This window comes from Capsicum annuum, chromosome 7 (assembly GCF_002878395.1).
Source record: "Capsicum annuum cultivar UCD-10X-F1 chromosome 7, UCD10Xv1.1, whole genome shotgun sequence".
Lineage (NCBI taxonomy): Eukaryota > Viridiplantae > Streptophyta > Magnoliopsida > Solanales > Solanaceae > Capsicum > Capsicum annuum.
Genome location: NC_061117.1, coordinates 71,864,732 through 71,885,942, shown reverse-complemented (window position 1 = coordinate 71,885,942; position 21,211 = coordinate 71,864,732). Strand labels below are relative to the sequence as shown.

General features: G+C 35.7%; 1 protein-coding gene across 8 annotated transcripts in view; it reads left to right on the top strand.

The window, feature by feature from the left end:
* LOC107877903 (probable receptor-like serine/threonine-protein kinase At5g57670) overlaps positions 1-20,930 on the top strand; it is a 49,951-nt gene extending 29,021 nt beyond the window's left edge. The window contains exons 7-8 of one of the 8 annotated variants that reach the window (XR_007042780.1): positions 17,533-17,653; positions 20,508-20,561. Coding sequence is in view for 7 of the 8 variants with exons in the window: in XM_016724702.2 (XP_016580188.1) it covers positions 20,508-20,675 (168 nt within the window). In the remaining variant the exon portion in view is untranslated. Of the gene's footprint in view, positions 1-1,924; positions 2,056-11,239; positions 11,798-13,105; positions 13,560-14,030; positions 14,396-17,532; positions 17,654-20,507 lie in introns of those variants that run through there. The other 7 variants (XM_016724703.2, XM_047393580.1, XM_016724704.2 and 4 more) reach the window with 7 other exon arrangements.
* The last annotated feature ends 281 nt before the right edge of the window (positions 20,931-21,211 follow it).

The window sequence follows — 21,211 nt, the reverse complement described above, 5'->3', positions numbered from 1 at the left end:
ATATTCAAGTTTTCTGTGCCACAACCATTTGTCATTGGTTTGCACAGTAAAACATGACAGAGTAGCAAAATCAAGATTATTTAAAACATAAATATTATCAGCACATTCATCGATAAGAAAAATACTTCTTTTTTCTTGTTTGATGGAGCAACTCTCAGCTTTAAAGGATACTCCGAATCCTGCATCACATAGTTGACTGATACTCAGCAGGTTGTATTTGGTTCTATCTACGAGATGTACTTCAATGAGCTCGCTTGAGGATTTGAGCTTCACTAAGTCGGCTCCAATGACGTTACCTTTGGCATTATCGGCAAATCTGATCGATCCTCTAAAATACCCTAGGTTCTTGCCCTTGTAAATTTATCGAGTCTTGAGCTTTCTGATTATCATACGACTTACCATACTAGCCGTATGGTGTAGGTATGAGTCAAGTGACCCAACTCGTAGGGTGTCCAGTGGGTAGTGGTTGAGTTTTTGTTATGGGTACGACTTGCTGAGTACTAGACATATGTTCAAAATACAAGGGGTATAGTGTCCAATCATACGTTATCTAGTATCATCCCTTGATGATCTGCTTAGGGTATGACTGGATTGGTACTAGTCGTACGGTGATGATACAAGTGGAGCAAGTGAGTCGTATGTTGGATAGAATGTGGTTTCCAACCTACTGTCTTGGTGACAACTAGATGTTATTGGTCATATGTTATGGTGACGACTTAAAGGCTTGACTCATACGTTGGGATGAGATTTTTATAGTTTAAGTTGGGGGTATTCTGAACATTTCCTCTCTTAACTCCTTTTGAAACCCATGACATAAAACACCTTTGGGGCTTTCTTAGCCTATTATTCTCAATCAAACACTCTCAAAACACTCTCAAATCTCTCTCAAGCTCTTGGTATAAGAAAGGCTAGGGTTTTCTTTAAGGGAATATATTAAGGCTCTTAAGTGTGGTTTCTCTCTGTCTTCCTTATTGTCTAAGGCATGTTACTCCTCCTCATTATTAATTGAACTTAAAGCATGTTTTAATGAATGAATTTCATGGTATTATTGTGGTATTGTTTTGGGTTTTGAAGTATATATTGGGGGTTTTGGTTGTTCATAGTTCGATAGTATTTTCCCATGTTTTACTTATGGTTCTTATGTTATAATTGTGATTTGAACAGATGGTTGCATGGGAATAGTCAATTGATACTTGGTTTTGGCTTTGGAAACTATACGCCCTCAACATGTTTGTTAAAATGCCAATGAGAATGTTCATCACATAGTTTGACTATTATTAAAATCCCTACATTGCATAAAAGGTAATGAAACCTAAATTGATTTAAATGATTTTAAATAGATTGTAAAGATCTTGGTGGCCATAATATTGGTTTAAATAGAAACTTTGGAGTCAAATTAGTTTAATGGCTTTGGTATGGCTTAAATGGATAGACTTGGAAGCTCTAGTTTTGGTATGACGATACCAATGGTTAATGCCCAATTAAAAGGACCCCTTGGTAATTGGTTGGTTATATGTGAATGATTTTAATATGGGCTTAAAGGGGGATGCGTTAGCAAAGCCAAGGAAGGTGGCGGTCCTGGGGGGACCAAAACTGGAAACTCATTTCTGCTGATGTGAGGTTGGTCTTGGTGATCGTGTGCATTATGTCACACTTATATTTTGGGAGATGTACTAGTCATCTTTGATTTTTCTCCGGCTCATACGGCTAGCACGCGCTGTGGCCCATTTAGCAGTAGAGCTGAACTCATATAGCCCATAGGTGGATTTAGTATAGCAGTGCAATCCCAAGTTAAAGGTTTTAAATACCTGTTAAACCTGGTTCCCTTCCCTGATATGGTATATATATATATATGTATGTATACGATTTTATATGGTCATTTACCTTGGTTTTAAATAATGGCATTAATTTTTCCTTACTCCAGAGTACATGCGAGCGTTCACCTGCTAATCTATCTTCAAGCACTATATTTCCACGCGATGCAGAAATCGACCATACTGCTTGTCATGCTCAGTGACTTGTATTCGGGGACAACATTCGGGTTGGATTGAAGTGGTGAGCTTTCATACTCTGGAAGACTCCATTTCATGCTGTGAACTTTTTTTACATATTTTTGTTTATTTCTTAGACTTTGGTTTTGGCTATGGTCGGAGGCATATCCCAATCGAATGTTCTTTGTGTTTTGTTAGAGTCTTCGTGTGACTGCTATGGGCCTGGACAGTTCGGTATTGGTGTCAGCCTTGGCATTGGTATTGGTATTGGGGCTAACACCGATTGGATGCTTGGTTGGATCTTTGGATAGTTATGGTTATGAACTTTATTAATGTCTTTCAATTAAAATTGTTCTATCTTATTATATATTCAGAATTCATTCGACATAGGGTACAAGGCAATTATGGTTGGGTATTGGGGGTGGTATCCGATCTAGGTCAGACTTTAGATGCCCGATATGACTAGGCCCTGGTTTGGGTTGTGTCAAATTGGTATCAGAGCCCTAGGTTCATGTTTAATTGGGAGTCCGCAAAGTCTTGTCGAGTAGAGTCTCTTTTAAGAGTGTGTAGCGCGCCATATTCATAAGGGAGAGGCTACAAGACATTTAGGAATGTTTTTCTTTCTTGTGTTCTATTTTCAAGCTGTAGAGTCTAAGTCCTGAAATCTTCTTTAATTCTCTTTTGTTCATTTGTCAGATCATGCCTCCTCGATGATCTGAAGCTCACGGAAACTCCTCTGTCCCACCCAAGGACAATATTGATAGGACACATTCTACTTATGGGGTCTAGACCTGATCTAGGGGTCCGGTTGATGATTGCCTTTTTGCAGTTCCACCGGTTCCTTCCCATCCTCCTCGAGCTCCTTAGGTCGACTTGACAAATGCTAAATTTCGTCAGTCTATCCATATGTTGGCTCAATTAGTAGCTTCTAAGGCTGAGCGTGGTGCATTTGTTACTCCATCTTATGAGTCCATAAGGGTTGGCTAGTTCATGCCGTTGAACCCTTTCACCTTTACTGGTGTTAAGGTGGAGGAGGATCCTCAGGGTTTTCTGGATAAAATAGAAAAGATTTTGAGTTATGTATGCCATGAATATGAAGGGCGTGAAGTTTACCGCCTACTAGTTGAAAGCTATGGCGTACCAGTGGTATGAGGATTGGGATCAGTCAAGGGGTGACGAGGCTCAGTCAGCCCTATTAGAGGATTTCTGTAATGCTTTCAGAACCTCTTTTTTCCTCAGGAGTTGAGGGAAGCAAAGGCGGAAGAGTTTATCAATCTGAAGCAAGGCATAATGTCAGTCAAAGAGTATGCCTTGAAGCTTTACCAACTATCTCGGAATGCTTCGGAGATAGTTTCGAGCATGACAGCTAGAATGACAAAGTTCGCTTTTAGGGTGTCAAGATTTGGTATTATAGAGTAAGTCTGCATTGTTTGTCAAGGACATGAATATCTTTAGGTTGGTTGTGTACATACAACAGCTGCGGGAAGAGAAGAAAAAGCACGTTGAGATAGGGAAGAGGTAGGGTAAGAAATTTAGGTTCTCTGAGCAGGATGGTGGCCAATGGCAGAGTGGCAAGGATTGTGGGAAGTGACCTAAGAAGAAGTGGGGAAACTATAGGTATTAATCGATAACTAGTGATCCCTACCCAAAGCCGTCGGGTGGAAGACTTTTCTAAGGTTGCGACAACTTCAGGGAACAAGGTGCCTAATCTTAAGCTAGTGGGGCCCAATCAGCTCCATCATATCCTTTCTGCAGGTTTTATTAATTACATCAAGGTTATTATGAAGAAGAAAGGGATAAGTGCTTCAGCTATGGTCAGCCTCGACAAATAATTAATAACTGTGCAGTGCCCAAGGTTGCTTCGTGGGCGAACAAGGTTCCATTTGCTTCATCATCAGCTCTGGAACCAAAGGGTGCACCATCTAGTTTCGAAACTGGTCGGAATTGTCTTTATGCTCTCACTACTTGATAATAGTTTGAGGCATCACCTGATATCATGAATGGTATGTTGAAACTCTTTTCTCGTGATGCATACTATTTACTTGATTCGGGTTCCACTCTCTCTTATGTGACCCTATTTTTGGTTGTGTATTTTGGTTTTGCTTCGGAGTGTGTTTCAGACCCTTTTTTTATTCCACTCTAGTGGGTGATTCTGGGGTATCTATCAGAGTTTATCGGGGTTGTGTGATATCTGTGGGAGGTCAGGAGACTATGGTGGATCTGTTTGAGTTAGATATGGTTGATTTTGATATCATATTGGGGATGGATTGGTTGCACTCGTGCTATGCATCTCTAGACTTTCAGACCCCTAAAGTCATCTTTAAATTCTCTAATGAGCCAGTTGTTGAGTGGGAGGGTGGTTCCCTAGCTCCTAAGGGAAGTTTCCCTGATGACCTTACTTGAGTTTCTCTTGATAGAGAGATTGAGTTTGGGATCAATCTTGTTTCGGACACTTGTCCAATTTCTTTTCCTCTGTATATAATGTCTAGTTGCGTCAAAGGAGCTTAAGGAGCAACTCAAGGTTATTTTAGACAAGTATTTCATCCATCCTAATGTGTCATCGTGGGGTGCACCGATTTTATTCGTGCATAAGAAAAATGGTTCCCTTTGGATATGTATTAATTACTGGCAGTTGAACAAGGTAACGGTAAAGAATAAGTATTCTTTTTCAAGGATAGATGATTTGTTTGATCAGTTGCACGGTGCTAAGTTTTTCTCCAAAATCGATCTTCGATATGGGTATCATCAATTTAAAATTCGGGAGGTGGATATCCCTAAAACTGCCTTCTGTACCTTATATGGGCACTTTTGAGTTTCTAGTTATCCTTTGGGTCAACCAATGGCCCTGCAACATTCATGGATTTGATGAATAGGGTCTTCTGTCAGTTTCTAAAAATTTGTTTGTCATTGTTTTTATAGATGATATATTGGTGTATTCTAAGAGTGAGGTGGATCATGCGAATCACCTTCGCATTGTGTTGTAGACCTTGAAAGAGTAACAATTGTATGCCAAATTTTTGAAATGTGAGTTTTGGTTGAACACTATCACTTTTTTGGATCAGGTCATTTTTAGTGAAGGGATTTTTGTGGATCCACAGAAAGTTGCAGTGTTGAAAATGTGTCCTAGACCCACGACTCCAACTGACATTCGGCGCTTCTTTGGATTAGCGGGTTACTATAGAAGGTTTGTGGAGAGTTTTTCAACTATAGCTGCCCCGTTAACTGATTTGACTCAGAAGAAGGTAAAGTTCCTGTGTCTAATAATTGTGAGGGTAGTTTTGAGAAGCTGAAGGATAAGCTAACTTTGGCTCCGATTTTAACTTTGCCGGAAGGCACTGATGATGCGTCACATATAGGGCTTGGTGGTGTTCTATGTAGCATAGAAGGGTGATAACTTTTGCCTCTAGACAGTTGAACGTGCATGAGAAGAACTATCCGACTCATGACTTAGAACTATTAGCTGTGCTGTACACGTTGAAAATCAGGCATCAGTATTTGTATTCAGTGCATGTAGATATATTTTCTATTCATAAGAGCCTACAATATGCGTTTAATCAAAAAGATCTTAACCTCATGTAAAAGAGATGGCTTGATTTTCTCAAGGATTATGATATGATTCTTCACTACCACCCTGGTAAAGCTAACGTGGTTGTTGATTCTCTTAGCAGGTTATCCATGGGACTTTAGCTCATGTTGATAACGATAGACGGGAGCTGGTGAAGGCTATTCACTGTTTGGATAACCTTGGAGTTTGCCTCTTGGACTCCTAGAATGGTGGAGTGTTTATGTAGGAAGTGGTGTGGTCGTCTCTTGGTGATGAGATCAAGGAGAAGAAGATGTTAGATCTTGTCTTGATGAGGATCAAGGACGATACAGGTTGATAAAGAATAATGGCCTTCGAGATCAGTCGTGATGGTACCTTGCTGTACTAAGAGAGGTTATGTGTTCTTGACGTTGATGGCTTGCGAGAAAGGATCTTGGCTGAGGCACATGTGTCGTGCTATGTTGTCATCCTGGTTCGACAAGTATTTATCATAACCTCAAGGTGACGTAGTGGTGGAACAATATAAAACGGGATGTGGCTAATTTTGTGGCCAGGTGCATAGTGTGCCAGTAAGTGGAAGTTGAGCACAAAAGACCCGGGATTGTATCAAGAAATTGAGTTGCCGGAGTGGAAGTGTATAGCAATTAACATGGATTTTGTTATTGATCTTCTTCAGTCTTGAAATCAGTTTGATTCGATTTGAGTCATCGTGGATAGAATGACAAAGAAGCCTCACTTTTTGCCAGTGAGGACTAACTTCTTGGCTGAGGATTATGCCAGGTTGTACGTCTAAAGGATTGTGAAGTTGCATGGGGTACCTGTTTCTATCATATTTGACCGTGGTACGCAATTTTCATCGTACTTTTGGTGGTTATTTTAGAAAGGTTTGGGGACTAAGGTGAGTCTGAATACTGCTTTTCACCCGCAGTTGGATGGGTAAGCAAAAATGACTACTAAGACATTGAAGGATATGCTTCAGGCTTGCATGATTGGCTATGGTGGTAGTTGGGTTGAGCACTTACCTCTTGTAGAGTCTATTTACAAGAATAACTACCATTCTAGCATTGGGATGGCTTTGTTTGAGACGCTGCATGGTAGGAGGTGTAGGTCTCTTATTGGGCGGTTTGAGCTTGGTGAGACGGATATGTTTGGCCCAGATTTGGTTCACCAAGCTATGGATAAGGTGAAGGTGATTCAAGATAGGCTTAAGGCTGGCCAAAGTCGCCAAAGTTCCTATATAAACATGAGGTGAAGGGAGTTGGAGTTTGAGGTTGGAGATAAGGTATTCCTAAAGGTGTCTCCCATGAAGAAACTGATGCGATTTGGGAAGAAAGGGAAGCTCAATCCTCGGTATATTAGTCCATACTTGATTTTGAGGAGGGTTGGTAATGTTGAATATGAGTTGGAGTTACCTTCTAGATTGAGCTCCATTCACTCTGTATTCCATGTCTCTATGTTGAGAAAGTGTATTGGTGATCCATCGCAGGTTGTGCCTATCAAGGTTATTGGTATTTCGGATTCCCTATCTTATGAGGTAATCCCGGTTGAAATCTTGGATTATCAGGTTTGTCAATTTCAGACCAAGGATGTGGCCTCGGTAAAGGTTCTATGGAGGAACCACAAGGTGGAAGAGGCTACATGGGAAGTTGAACAGGATATGAAGTCCAAGCATCTGTTCCTGTTTTCCACTCCAAAAATTCGTGCATAAGGTATGTGCTCTTCATGAAATCCTTGTTTTCTAACTTGGTTATAGGATAGATTGATTTCCTTGCATCTTTGTTTTATGTCTTTATTAAAGGTAAAAGAAGTGAATTCCTTGGTGTTTGTTTTCTGTATTAAATGTAAGAGTAGAGATGTTTGGTGGCTTTATTGTGCTTGTACAGCCTTGTTCCATCATTCGAGGACGGATGATCCAAATTGGGGAGAACTGAAATACCCTGGGTTCTTTCCTATGCAAATTTATCGAGTCTTGAGCTTTCTGATCATCATACGACTTACCATACTAGTTGTATGGTGTGAGTACGGGTCAAGTGACCCAACTCGTAGGGTCTTTAGTGAGTGGTCATTGAGTTTTAATAACTTGATGAGTATGAGTTGTATGTTCATGATACGAGGGGTATATTGTCCAATTGTATGTTTTCCAGTGTCTATACCTTCATGTTCTGCTTAGGATGCGACTAGAGTGGTACTATTCGTATGGTGATAATACGAGTGGGGCAAGTGAGTCGTACGTTGGATAGAATGTGGTGTCCAACCTACTGTCTTGGTGACAGCTAGATGTTACTGGTCGTATGTTATGGTGATGACTTAGAGGCTTGACTCGTAAGTTGGGATGTGATTTTTACAGTTTAATTTGGGGGTATTCTGGATATTTTTTCTCTTAACTCCTTTTGAACCCCACGATATAAAACACCTTTGGAGGCTTCCTTAATATATTATTCTCAGTCTAACACTCTCTAAACACCCTCAAATCTCTCTTAAGCTCTTGGTTCAAGAAAGGTTAGAGTTTTCTTCAAGGCAATCCATTAAGGCTCTTAAGGGTGGTTTCTCCCTGTCTTCCTTATTGTCTAAGGCATGTTAACCCTCCTTCATTGTTAGTTCAACTAAAAAATATTTTAATGAGTGATTTCCATGGCATTATTATGGTATTGTTTTGGGGTTTTGAAGTATATACTGGGGGTTTTGGTTATTCTTAGTTGGATAGTGTTTTTCCATGTTTTCTTATGGTTTTTATGTTATAATTGTGATTTGAACATGTGATTGCATGAGAATATTCAATTGATACTTGGTTTTGGCTTTGGAAACTATATGCCCTCAATATGTTTATTAAAATTCCAATGAGAATATTTTTGTCACATAGTTTGACTATTATTGAAATTCTTGCATTGCATAAAAGGTAATGGAACCTAAATTCATTCAAATGGTTTTTAATGAGTTGGAAAGGCCTTGGTGGCCATAGTATTGGTTTAAATGGAAATTTTGGAGTCAAATTGGTTTAATGACTTTGGTATGGCATAAATGAATAGACTTGCAAGCTCTAGTTTTGGTATGACGATACCGATGGTTAATGCCTAATTAAAAGGACTCCTTGTTAATTGGTTGGTTGTGTGTGAATAGTTTTAATATAGGCTTAAAGGGGGGTGTATTATCAAAGCCGTGAAAGGTAGCAGTTCGAGAGGACCATAATTGGAAACTCATATTGGCCGATGTGAATGCCTAATTAAAAGGACTCCTTGTTAATTGGTTGGTTGTGTGTGAATAGTTTTAATATAGGCTTAAAGGGGGTGTGTTATCAAAGCCGTGAAAGATAGCAATTCGGGAGGACCATAACTGGAAACTCATATTGGCCGATGTGAGGTTGTTCTTGGTGATCGTGTGCATTATGCCACACTTATATTTTGGGAGATTTACTTGTCATCTCGGGTTTTTCTCCAGCTCATGCAGCTAACACGCATCGGAGCCCTTTTAGTAGGGGGAGATGAACCCATATAGCCTTAGGATGGCAGGGCTACACAATCCCAGGTTAAAGGTTTTAAATATATGTTAAACCCAGTTCTCTTCCTCAGCATGGTATATATGTATGTATGTGATTGCATATGGTTATTAATGAAATTATTTTATCCTTACTCTTAAGTACATACTAAAGTTCACCCATTAACACATCTTTGGGCACTGTATCCCCACACGATGCATGAACTAGCCATACTACTCTTTCTTTTTAGTGACTTGGATTTGGGGATAACATTCAGGTCAGACTGAAGTGGTAAGCTTCCATACTCCGGAAGACTCCATTTCATGTTATGGACTTCTTTTTATACTTTTGTTTATTTCTTTGAATTTGGTTTTTGCTATGGTTTGGGCATGTCCCGATCGGATGTTCATTATTTTTTGTTAGAAGCTTTTTGTGACTGCTATGGGCATGTGCGATGTTGGTATTGGTGTCAGCCTTGGCATTGATATTGGTATTTGAGGTTGAAACCGGTTGGATGCTTGGTTGGTTGTTTGGATAGTTATGGTTATGAACTTTATTAAATGTTTTTCAATTATAATTGTTCTAACTTGTTATATTTTTAGAATTCATCCGACACAGGGTACATGGCAGTTATGATTGGGTATTAGGAGCGGTCTCCGATCCGGGTCAGACTTGAAATGCCCAACACGACTAGGCCCTAGTTTGGGTCATGTCATCCTTCTTTAATTTTCTTTAGAGGAAAGATGTTTTCTTTCTTTCTGGTCATGTGTATGGAACATCTGTTGTCAATTACCCACATTTATTTCTTATAGCTTTTGCAGATATGTTCTTGCAAAACAAGAAGATTAACTTTGTTTAGGTACCCAAGTGATTTTGGGTCCTTGAGGGTTAGATGTGCTTCTTTTGGATCGCCAAATCCACAATCCTTTAGACCTTTGTCTGCAGTTGCATGATTTATGCACCTTTTTACCATAGGTATACGAGACTGGTCCTTGGAAAAAAAAGGTTTTTGCAGATTCAAATGAACTTGATGAGGAGCGTCATTTAGCTTTAAGAGAATTTGATTTTATAGAACTGTGACTTGGTGATTTAATAATGTTGTTTAACTATATTTTTACATCATCAAGTTCTTCATGACGTTGGTCAGTTTTGATATGACATGCTTCAAGTTTAGTTTGCCAATTTCTGTTTTCCTCTTCAAACTTTCGTTTTAAGTGAGCTTGCCAAATTTATTTTTTTGAGCAAGTTTATTATATTCATCAATATTTTTTTGAAGCTCATCAATGATCATATTAAGATTTGTTTAAATAAGGTTACAGTTATGACAACTGAAAGGTCTTACCTTACTTGATTCACCCTTTGCCATGAAGCATATATTGGTTATTTCTGCATCATCTTCAGTTTCATCTTTATCACTCCATTCCCTAAAGTTTTTCTTTGATGATCTTCTCCTTAACTCTGGACAATTCTGTCTAATGTGTTCATATTTACCATAATAATAACAACGATCATCATTCCTTGTAAATTCATTATTCTTGAAGCTTTGTGGTCTTTGCTGCCTTTGTCTTAGAATTTTCCTTACTCCGCGATTTATGAGTCATTCCCTCGCTGTTGTTTTCATTTATGGATTCTTCTTCTCCAGTTGTTATGGCATTGCAAGCCACAATTTTCATGTTTTCTTCTTTGCTGTACCTATTTATATGATTTTTTTCATAGGTAATGAGGTTACCTCTCAATTCATTGTAGATCATGTTGTGGAGATCCCCATCTTGTAGAATGACAACTTTAGTTTTTCATACTTTTGGAGATTCCTTACAAGCTTTTTGACTTGCAAACTGTTTGGATAGATCATTCCTAAGGACTTCAGTTCACATACAATTTTGTTGAATCATGCAAACATTGATTTCACACTTTTATTTTCTTCCATTTTGAAGAGCTCATACTCATACTCATTGACCAGGGCGCTAATTCTTGTCTTCTTTACTTTAGTGGTTCCTTTGTAGGTCACTTCTAATTTCTCCCACATAACTTTTTCCATTTCACATGTTGATATCTTGTCATATTCAACTCCGTTAACTACACAATAAAGTAGCCTTATAGCTCTTGCATTAGTTTCAATTACCTCTTGTTATTCCTTGGTGACTTTGAAATTTTCGAAGTCATTCAAGTCAATGCTGCTTGATTCCTTGTCCTTATACTTATCCTTGTCTTTTTCCTTGATTTGTGAAATAGGTTTCGGTCCCTTCTTAATGACAACCAAAGCTTGGAAGTCGCTTGACTGAACATAAATCTTGAATCCATTCTTCCAGTGAGAATAGTGTTGTCCATTAAAGTATGGAGGTCTGGTTGATGAGTGACCATATTGAAGAAGTGCTCCTGGTGTCTGATAGTTTACCATTATATCTTTGCTCACGTACGGTTAAGCAACTCTTTGGTGAGGCATGCTCTGATACCAATTGAAATTCAAGAAAAGGTGATGAATTAAATATTTTTCCTAAGTTGACGGATCAGTCTTAACAGTCAACTCACTTGCAGATTAGTATACTGAACAAAATAGATTAAACTTAAATGTGTAAACAAATAAATAAGTAAGCAAGAAAATAACATAGAGATTTATCCTAGTTTGGAACACCGATATGGTGCTTACTTCCAGTCCCCTTGAGTTACACGAGTTTTCTTAGAGCTTTCAAAGTAGAGTTGGAGTACAGATGGAGTGAATAATTTCTGAATCTTATTTTGTTATTCAAAGCTTGTGACATAGCCTCAATTGATATGACTAATTTTACTTGATCTTTCTCTTTTGTAACTATTGAAAACATGAAATTACAAAGCTTTATGGAGACTAAGATTGAGACACGCTAAGAATTTCCTGTGAAGTTGGGTGATGTCTCTATCTTCGATCTTCTCTTTTATAATCTTCAGGTGGTCCAACTTCTATGCTCTATAATGAAAACTAAAGGGATTTCTTCTCAATCAAGGATTTAAATTGATTCCTTGATTGAGGATTGCACCATATTGTATGTTCATATCAGATATGTCTGTAGCTGTGGTGCAACGTTCCTTTCTCGGATGTAGACTCACAAACCATACACGTTCATATCAGATATTTCAATGTAGAGGGTGTGATCTTCATTCCTTTTGTCATCCTTTGTAAGATGTTATTGCGATCGATTTCCAATTATCTTTCTTATAATTTGGGATCCAATGAGATCCCTTTCTGATGCGATTCCAAAACCAGTGCTGCGTTCCTTGTAGTTAGGGATCATAGGAGATGCTCCTCCATATTTAACTTCTACAAGATCTTCATTGCATTGACTGCATCTTTAGTGTATCCTTCACATAATCATTTATTAGTTTATCATTATTGAAACATATTATGACAATAAGGGGTCACAATCCCAACGTTTCAAAAAGTTGCAGCTTTTCATGAACAATTGTTTTTTTTTCTGAAGCAACAACTTTTGACTATAGATACTTGATATTTCCTCAGGTATTAGTACAAAATTTTGAAGTTAAAAACTCTATTTCTGCATAAGAACTCATGTGTGATTTAAGAATCATTTTGTGTTCGAAATTCAGCAAATTTGAGGTACCACTATTTGCTGAAGTGAATTATTTTATTCTAGGAGGATAAACTCCATTAACCTTGGAAATTTGATGGAAATAAATTCCTTTAGGACACACCGTGAATTCGGTGGACTTGATTCTTTCTTTCTTAATCTATTTCTAAACGTTGAATTTACTACTTTCTAAAATATAGTTCGAACTTCTTTGTTGTTCTTGAAGTTGTTTCTTGAGCTTTGGATTGGAGTTCATTGTTGTAAATGCAGATTTTGTATTAGAAAACAACAATCTTAAGGAATTTATTAATCTGTATTTTAGTTTCTTTTCTGGAGATTAAGACTTTTTGGTTTTCTTCTCTGTTTGAACTTGATATTGATTTGAAGATATATAAACTTCATCACGATTCAAATATTCATTCGGTTCATGATTTGAAGAATATAAAAACTTCATCGTTAAACTAGAAACAAGTTGCTTAAATTTTAAGAGTTTATAGTTAGTAGTTGTGATACTAAGTTATTTGTCTATTTGTGATAGCAAAATGACAATTGAAAATCAAGTCAATGATGGAACGACGAATGTTGCAACAACAAACATTGCTACGTCGAGCCGTTCGAATGTTTCTTCTGTCATGGCACCGAAGAAAAAACTAGAAAAATTTTCTGGTGTGGATTTCAAAAGATGGCAGCAGAAGATGTTCTTTTACTTAACTACATTAAGTCTACAAAGATTCACGAAGCTTGAAATAACGCGGATTTCTTATGTAAGAATTACATTCTGAGTGGACTACAAGATATGTACAATGTCTACAACAACATGACGACCCCAAAGTAACTCTGTAATGCTTTAGAAAAGAAGTATAAATTAGAGGATGTCGAAATGAAGAAATTTGTTGTTGCAAATTTTCTAGACCCCAAAATGGTAGATAAGAAAGTTGTAATTATCCAAGTTCAAAAATTACAATTCATAATTCACGATCTTCTTTGTTGAAGGTTTGGTTTTGAATAATGTTTTTCAAGTAGCTGCAATAATTGAGAAGTTACTACCTTTGTGGAAGGAGTGTAAGAACTACTTAAAGCATAAACATAAACACAATGAGATGTATATTGAAGATCTCATAGTGTGGTTAAGGATTGAAAAAGACAATACGACAGCAGAAAAAAGGTCTTGTAGAAATTTTCAATGAATTGAGCAAATATTATGGAAGATAATTCCACTAAATCAAAGAAGAGAAAGAACACATCGGGTTAACAAGGCAGTCCTCCTAAGAAGAAATTCAAAGGAAATTGCTTCAATTGTGACAAAGTTGACCACAATTTGCTAATTGTCGGGCTCCAAAAAAAGGCAAGTAAAAGGATCAACAAAATATGGAAGAATCGAAAGAGAAAATAGGAGATCTTTGTGTTATGCTTTCTAAAATGCAATGTAGTTGGAAATCCTAAAAAGTGATGGATTTATTTAGGTGCCTCCTGCCATGTGAGTACCAACGAAGAACTCTTTGCATCATATGCTTCGGCTCAAGTTGATGAGAAGATATTCATGGTAAAATCCACTATGGCAAAGGTTGGAGGAACATACAAGATTTTCTTGAAGATGACATCAGGTAAGGCGGTGACATTAAACAATGTCCTTCATATTTTGGATTTGCGAAAGAACTTATATTCTACTTCACTTCCGACTAAGAATGGATTCAAATGTTTATTTGTTTTTGACAAAGTTGTAATAAGTAAGGGTGAAGTGTATGTTGGTAAAGGTTACTCACCTAGGGTTTTTTTTAAGATCAACGTAATGACAACTGATATGAATAAAAGTTCATGTTCTTCTTGCTTGAGTCAAAAGATTTATCGCATGAATGTTTAGGACATGTCAATTATAAAACCTTGTAAAAATCTATTAGTTTTGGAGATTTGCCAAACTTTGAGTGCATTAAGTCAAAGTGTCAAACATGTATTAAATCTAGGTATGCTACGCATCCATATAAGTCTGACGAAAGGAATTTCAATCCCTTATACTTAATTCACACAGACATTTGTGATATATAGTCAACATCATCTCGTGGTGGAAAAAATATTTTATCTTTTATTGACGATTGCACTAGATATAGTTATGTTTGTTTGTTAAATAATAAGGATGAAGCCATAAAAGCATTTACACAATATAAAACTAAAGTTGAAAATCTGTTGGATAAAAAGATTAAAATAATAAGTTATGGGGTGGAGACTATGCATCTCATTTTATAGAGATATGTTTGAAAAATAGAATTGTCTATCAAACTACTGCCCTGTACTAACCTCAATAAAATAAAATTACAAAAATTAGAAATCAAACATTGAAAGAAATAATGTATGCCTTACTGATAAGTTCAGATTTACAATAAAACTTGTGCGGGAAAGTTATCCTTACAACAAATCAGATACTCAATAAAATGCACCATAGCAAGACTTAATAAATTTTATATGAGAAACAAAAAGGATGAAAATCGAACTTGAAATATTTCAAAGTGTAGTAGTTGGTGTCTAGACAAAGTCTATGTTCTCATACCCAAAAAGGTGAAAATAAGGTCAAAGACTTTCGACTGTGTTTTCATTGGATATGTTACAATTAGTAAAGAATGTTGATTTTTAGTTCATAATTCAAATATTTGGATATCCATGATAATACGATGATTAAATCAGATAAGGCTGAGTTCTTTGAATGCATTTATCCATATAAAACTAGACATAAGTCATCTAGTAAAGGGTCTAAACAAACTCGTGCTGAACCAAGGTAATGTTCTTAGAAGATAATTCAAGACATAGTAAACGTCAAAGAACGTCAATTTCCTTCAAATCAGATTTTGTAATATTTGTTCTAAAAAATGAGTCTCAAACAGTTAAAGAAGCAACGTTTTCGATGGTCTTATCCTTTTGAAAAGAGGTTGTCAATAGGTAGATTGATTCAATCATGAGCAATCATACTTGGTTGTTGGTTGATTTCCTCTGGAAAATAAACCTTCAGGTTCTAAATAGATCTTCAAAAGAAAAATGAAAGATGATGATACTATTGATGAATATAAGATAAGACTTGTTGTGAAAGATTTTTGACAAAAAGAAGGTCTTGATTATTTTGACATATACTCGACGGTAATAAGGAAAACGTCCATTTGGATGTTGGTTGCATTAGCGGCAGTATATGGTCTTGAAATTCATTAAATAGATGTAAAAACAACTTTTTTAAATGGTCAATTGGATGAATAAATTTACATGGAACAACCTGAGTGTTTTGCGGTTCCTGATAAAGAAATAAAAGTGACCAAACTTGTTAAGTCATTTTATGAACTAAAACAAGCACCCAAACAGTAACATGCCGTGTTTGACGAAACCATGTCGGTAAACGGATTCAAGATAAATAAATGTGATTGTGTTTACATTAAAGAAACTCCAAATCACATATTTATTATTTGTTTATATGTGGATGACATGTTGATCATCATTAGAGACATTTCTGGCATAAATGCTACTAAATAAATGTTAGAAAGCAAATTTGATATGAAAGATTTTGAAGTTGGTGATACGATCTTAAGGATAAGAATTCATAGAACTCCACAAGGGTTGACGTTGTCATAGTTTCATTACATTGAAAAGGTACTTGACAAGTTCAAGTATTTGAATTTTAATATTGCCAAGACTCCGTTAGACATGAGCTTTGTACTTCAAATTAATAAAGGTGAAATTGACTCATAATTGAACTCTGCAAGAGTATCGGAGAGTTTGATGTATATTATGAATTATACGCAATTGGATATCGTATGCATTATTAGTAAATTGAGTCGATACCCGAGTTATCTATATCAAACTCATCGGATGACAGTGAAAAGAGTTTTGGGGTATTTAAGCATACCCAAGACTATGGTTTTCATTATAACAAACATCCAACAGTAATTGAAGGATATTGTGATGCAAATTGAAAATCAGATCAAATGAAGTAAAATTTATAAGTGGATATATATTTACTCTTGGTAGAGGAATAGTCTCTTGAAAATCATCCAAATAGACATCTATTATTCGCCTTACAATGAAATCTGAATTTATCGCGTTAGATAAAGCTGACGAAGAAGTTTAATGACTCTTAAATTTCTTGCAAGATATTTCTTATCGGCCCAAATCATTGGCACTAGAGGAAGTGAAACTAGTCTTAGATGTCACTAATCCACTGCTTCCTTCTTTCTCTTAGCTCTTAGAATAGATTATAAACGAGATCGTATTAGCCTAGCCTAGTCATCATTTGATATTGATAAAAATATAATGACTATGGTAAAAGTGTTTTCAATTCGTCATGTCATTCCATCCTCTTAACTATATATCGTGAGGATCTTTATGACAATAGGTAAGGTAGGGAGCATCATGTATAATGGTAAATCTCATTATATAAGACAATGTCATAATACTATTAGGAAACTACTCTTTACTGGAATTATAACGATTGACTATGTGAAGTCTAAGGATAATATTTCGGATCCACTTATAAAAGACCTATCTAGAGAGAGAGTTGAGAGATCATTGAAGGAAATGAGTTTACGGCCTAGGACAAGTTATCACGACGGTAATTTTACCTAGCATACTGGAGATCACAAGATCAAGGTTCAAGAAGATCAAAGAAATTTGTGACTAACGATTCAACATTGTCAATTAACTCAACACATTCTCATGATGAAGACAATGTTTAGGAATCAATGATAAAACCTGTCGTTTGAAGATTTTTAATTGTTTCTATGTTTGACAGATTTGATCAAATAGTTTGATCTATAGAATTAAACATTAGGGATCACCAATGCGAGAGTGAGGTGGAGGTCCCATCAAGGAGAATGATAGTAAAGAGCTATTCTCTAAGCTCTCATGAAAACAAAAAAAGTGTTCATGACTGAAACAAATAAAAGCATGTGAACTATAAAAGGGAAAAGACTGATTGTGTGACTTATTGTTTAGGTACACAAAAGTTCAACGGTTTAAAGATATCTCATCTACCGATTGACCAAGTGCACCTTATGCAAGTTCACAAAAAGTTCAACGAGAAATCTACTTATCCAGACGCAATTAGTCTTTTCTGGTAAATCACACTCTTCTCCGTATATTTTTTTTTTGATAAAATAGCTATTCTCCATTCATGTGAGGGATTGTTGCGTTTGTGATACAAGTTAATGGAAAATAGAGAAAAGTGAATGTGTATTCACTTTATAGAATAGTGGGTGGGAGAAAGGAAAATTCTTATGCTTAAATTAAGAAGCATTCCTTCATGAGGATAGTGAGGCAAGATGAAGACAAACCTCACGTCGTTGTCGATCGCTCGGCTTCAGGTTCAGCTTCAGAAAAAGATCGAGAGATTATTTTTTTGGACGAAATTCGTTTGAAACTTGAGAATTAGTGATATTTTTAATCCAAAAAATCTGATAGGAAAATTTTTTCCATTTTCAAGCCCACCCGAGCATGTGCGGAAGCATGTCACAATGCACCTCTAAGGGATGCTACCCTTTGAGGTGTTGTTTTGAAATGGGAAGTTGGCCTGCATGCACACTTGATCACTTGCGGACGCAGGTGCCAGCGCATGTGTCAACGCAGGTCTGCCTACGCAGATTATTTTGTGCAAAATGCTGACATGAGGGCGAATGTCATGACCTTCGGCCTCAGTTGGGGTTCGTAGGTCATCCCAACGTTTCAAAACTTGAACTTTTCATGGACCAATGTTTCTTTTCAGAAGCAACACCTTTCGACTATAAATATTTGATTTTTCCTTAGGTATTGGTACAGAATTTTGAAGTTAAAAACTCTATTCTTCCTCAAAACTCAAGTATGATTTACAAGTTGTTGAGTGTGTTTGAAGTTAAGTAAATTTGAGGTACTACTATTTGCTGAAGTGAATCATTTTATTCTGGGAGGATGTACTCCCTTAACTTCGAATACTTGAGGGAAATAAATTTCCTAAGGACACACCATGAATTTAATGAATTTGATTCTTTCTTTTTATATCTCTTTCTAAACGTTGATTTTACTATTTTTCAGAAAATAGTATCAACTTCTTTGTTGTTCTTGAAATTATTCTTGCACTTAACATTAAAATTCATTGTTGTAAATATATATTTTATACCCAGAAAACAACAATGTTCACTGCTGACTTCACTGTAAGAATTATTTCAAAAAATGAATTGAAATTACATCTGAGACCAGTTCATGCATGTAAGACAAACTTTTAATGTTGACCACGCCGAATGCATAGAAAATTTCTCCGTCTCAATTCAATCTTGCAACAATTTTCGACCCTTCGTAAAATTGTAATTTTGTTGATTTTTCAAGTTAATTCACAAATCGATTAATTTAACATTTAAAATTAAAATTTGGATATTCAAAAAAACACATGAATAATACTATAAGTTGTACTTCTTTTCATATTAATATAATTGAATCTCAAAAAATGTAAAATGTAACATAAATTGGGATAATGACTATACTAGCTTATGTATACTAAAACAAAATTAATAGTATTTGTTTCCAATTATATTTTATATTAGAGAACTGTTTTCTCTTGATAATACTCAATTCTTAAGAAACAACTAATAAATAATGTAACAACTTAGTAAATATGCTTTACATTACTGTTTAACTTAACGGTCGTAAAATAAGTTAAAGAGGCTTATTTTGAGACCGTGGGAGTAATATTATAAGGGCTTAAGTGACATCTGTGCAGTTCAATACAGAAACCTTCTATTATTTCAAACAATTTTCGAATCACTTTGCAGAGGCGTGCTGCAATTAAACAAAGTTATCTAGTCATTTTTGTTGTGTTGATGATGTGGGGAAAATTTATTTCTACTAAAATAATTTTGATTGTTCCGTCTTACCAAACTCATGAACTCTTTTATAGTTTAATTAACAAGTTATCTATGGACCTTGACAATTGATTGGGAAGAACATCCAGAGGTATGACAAAGAAGTGGTCAAATCATATTTAATGCGAGTCCTTCCATTTTTTCACAAGTTGCCCTCTGTCGTAGAGATAAACATCATTATATTAATTTTCAGCTTGTTCTTCCCATCTTTGTTATATTTTGTTTATTTTACGCTGTCATTTAATGTGCTCAGAAATCATATTCTTCAGTTAATTGATGAAAATGTTAAATATTGAATATATTTAATTAACATAAGAAATTTTATCGTGAAAAAGTTTTTGCTCAGAAACTAAAAAAATTATCTGCCTTTGTAAAACTAAATCTCAAACCTTCGCTGAAATTTGTACAATTTTAGGTTGCACTTTATCCATCGTAGAGACGTAACATCATTATATTTTATAAGCCTGTTCTTTGTATCTTTGTTATCTTTATCTTTTTCCATTTCTTCCTTATATCAGCACATTAACGAGGAAGTCATGCTACATTATTGTTGCTTATGTCTCACTTTACCTGAGGAGAAAATTCGACTTATTTTTTGGCTTAAAGTTATAATTATTCTTTAATTAAAAGTATAAAAATAAAGGTGCAATAATTAAAAAAAAAAACAATAAGAATTTGAATTACAATAATGACGTTACTTACCTATTAATATTGTGAATCTGTTTAACAAAAAAGTTAAAAGTACGAACCTAGAAAAATACATTTTCAGTGTAATATATGAAAACTTTCTTTAAGTAGCAATTGCATGATTTCATCTACGCCTTAATCCGGATTTTAATATATAGATGCGCTACTTTTCAAATAAAATAGAAATGAGACTATTGTTGGCGACCAAAGGTGGACAAGGCTAGTAGAAAAGTCTATAGTTTGCATGGGGCAACGATGGCTTGTACAACTGTGGTACAAAGATATCAATTTTCTTAATTGGGATACATTTTTCTAAAAAGGTGTTTGTTCTAAAACTTAAAGTCCTCAATTCAATTTCATGTACTAATGTTACTATATGTTTTCTGATAACAGATTCTGGAGATATTATTGGGAGGTGAAGTTGATAAAGACAAATGGAAAATGCCAGAAAAGGAAGAAGAAGAGCAAGATGAGTTTTGGGGTTTTGAGGATCTTGAATATGAGTGTGATAGTTCCTTTTCAACATCACCACATGACACATTCTCAACCAGAAGCTCATAAATCCAAAATCCACATATCAACGTCATTTACTAAGTATATATGAGTACTACATGACTTTATGTTAGTGTTAGACATTTACAGATAACACTTAGGTGGTTAGTTTGCTAGTCATTGTGCACTTCAATTTTTAAATTTTTGAGGTTGAACTTCCACGTTTTAATACTTTAAAATTCTTGTTATTTTACAAAAACAACGTATCATTAATTATTTTCCGCATGTAAATTAAGATGATTGGAATAATTGATATTGTCACGATATGAGTCTACACCCTAGTCGTGAGACATAACTAGATGCTCACTGATGGTCATGAAGGACCCTTGGCATAACATATATTTAGTGTAATATACATAACAGGACTGAAGCGGAAACATAAATAATGTTTATGGACTAAATGAAAAAAGAGAATTTTTATTGAAACATGATTGGAAATAGGTGAAAAATTGTCAACTATCACATAACTGTTGTCTAGTGAAGCCTCTATTACTAATCAAAAGAGTCAAAGGGGACAAGACTTCATAACCTTTTTTGAAACAAAA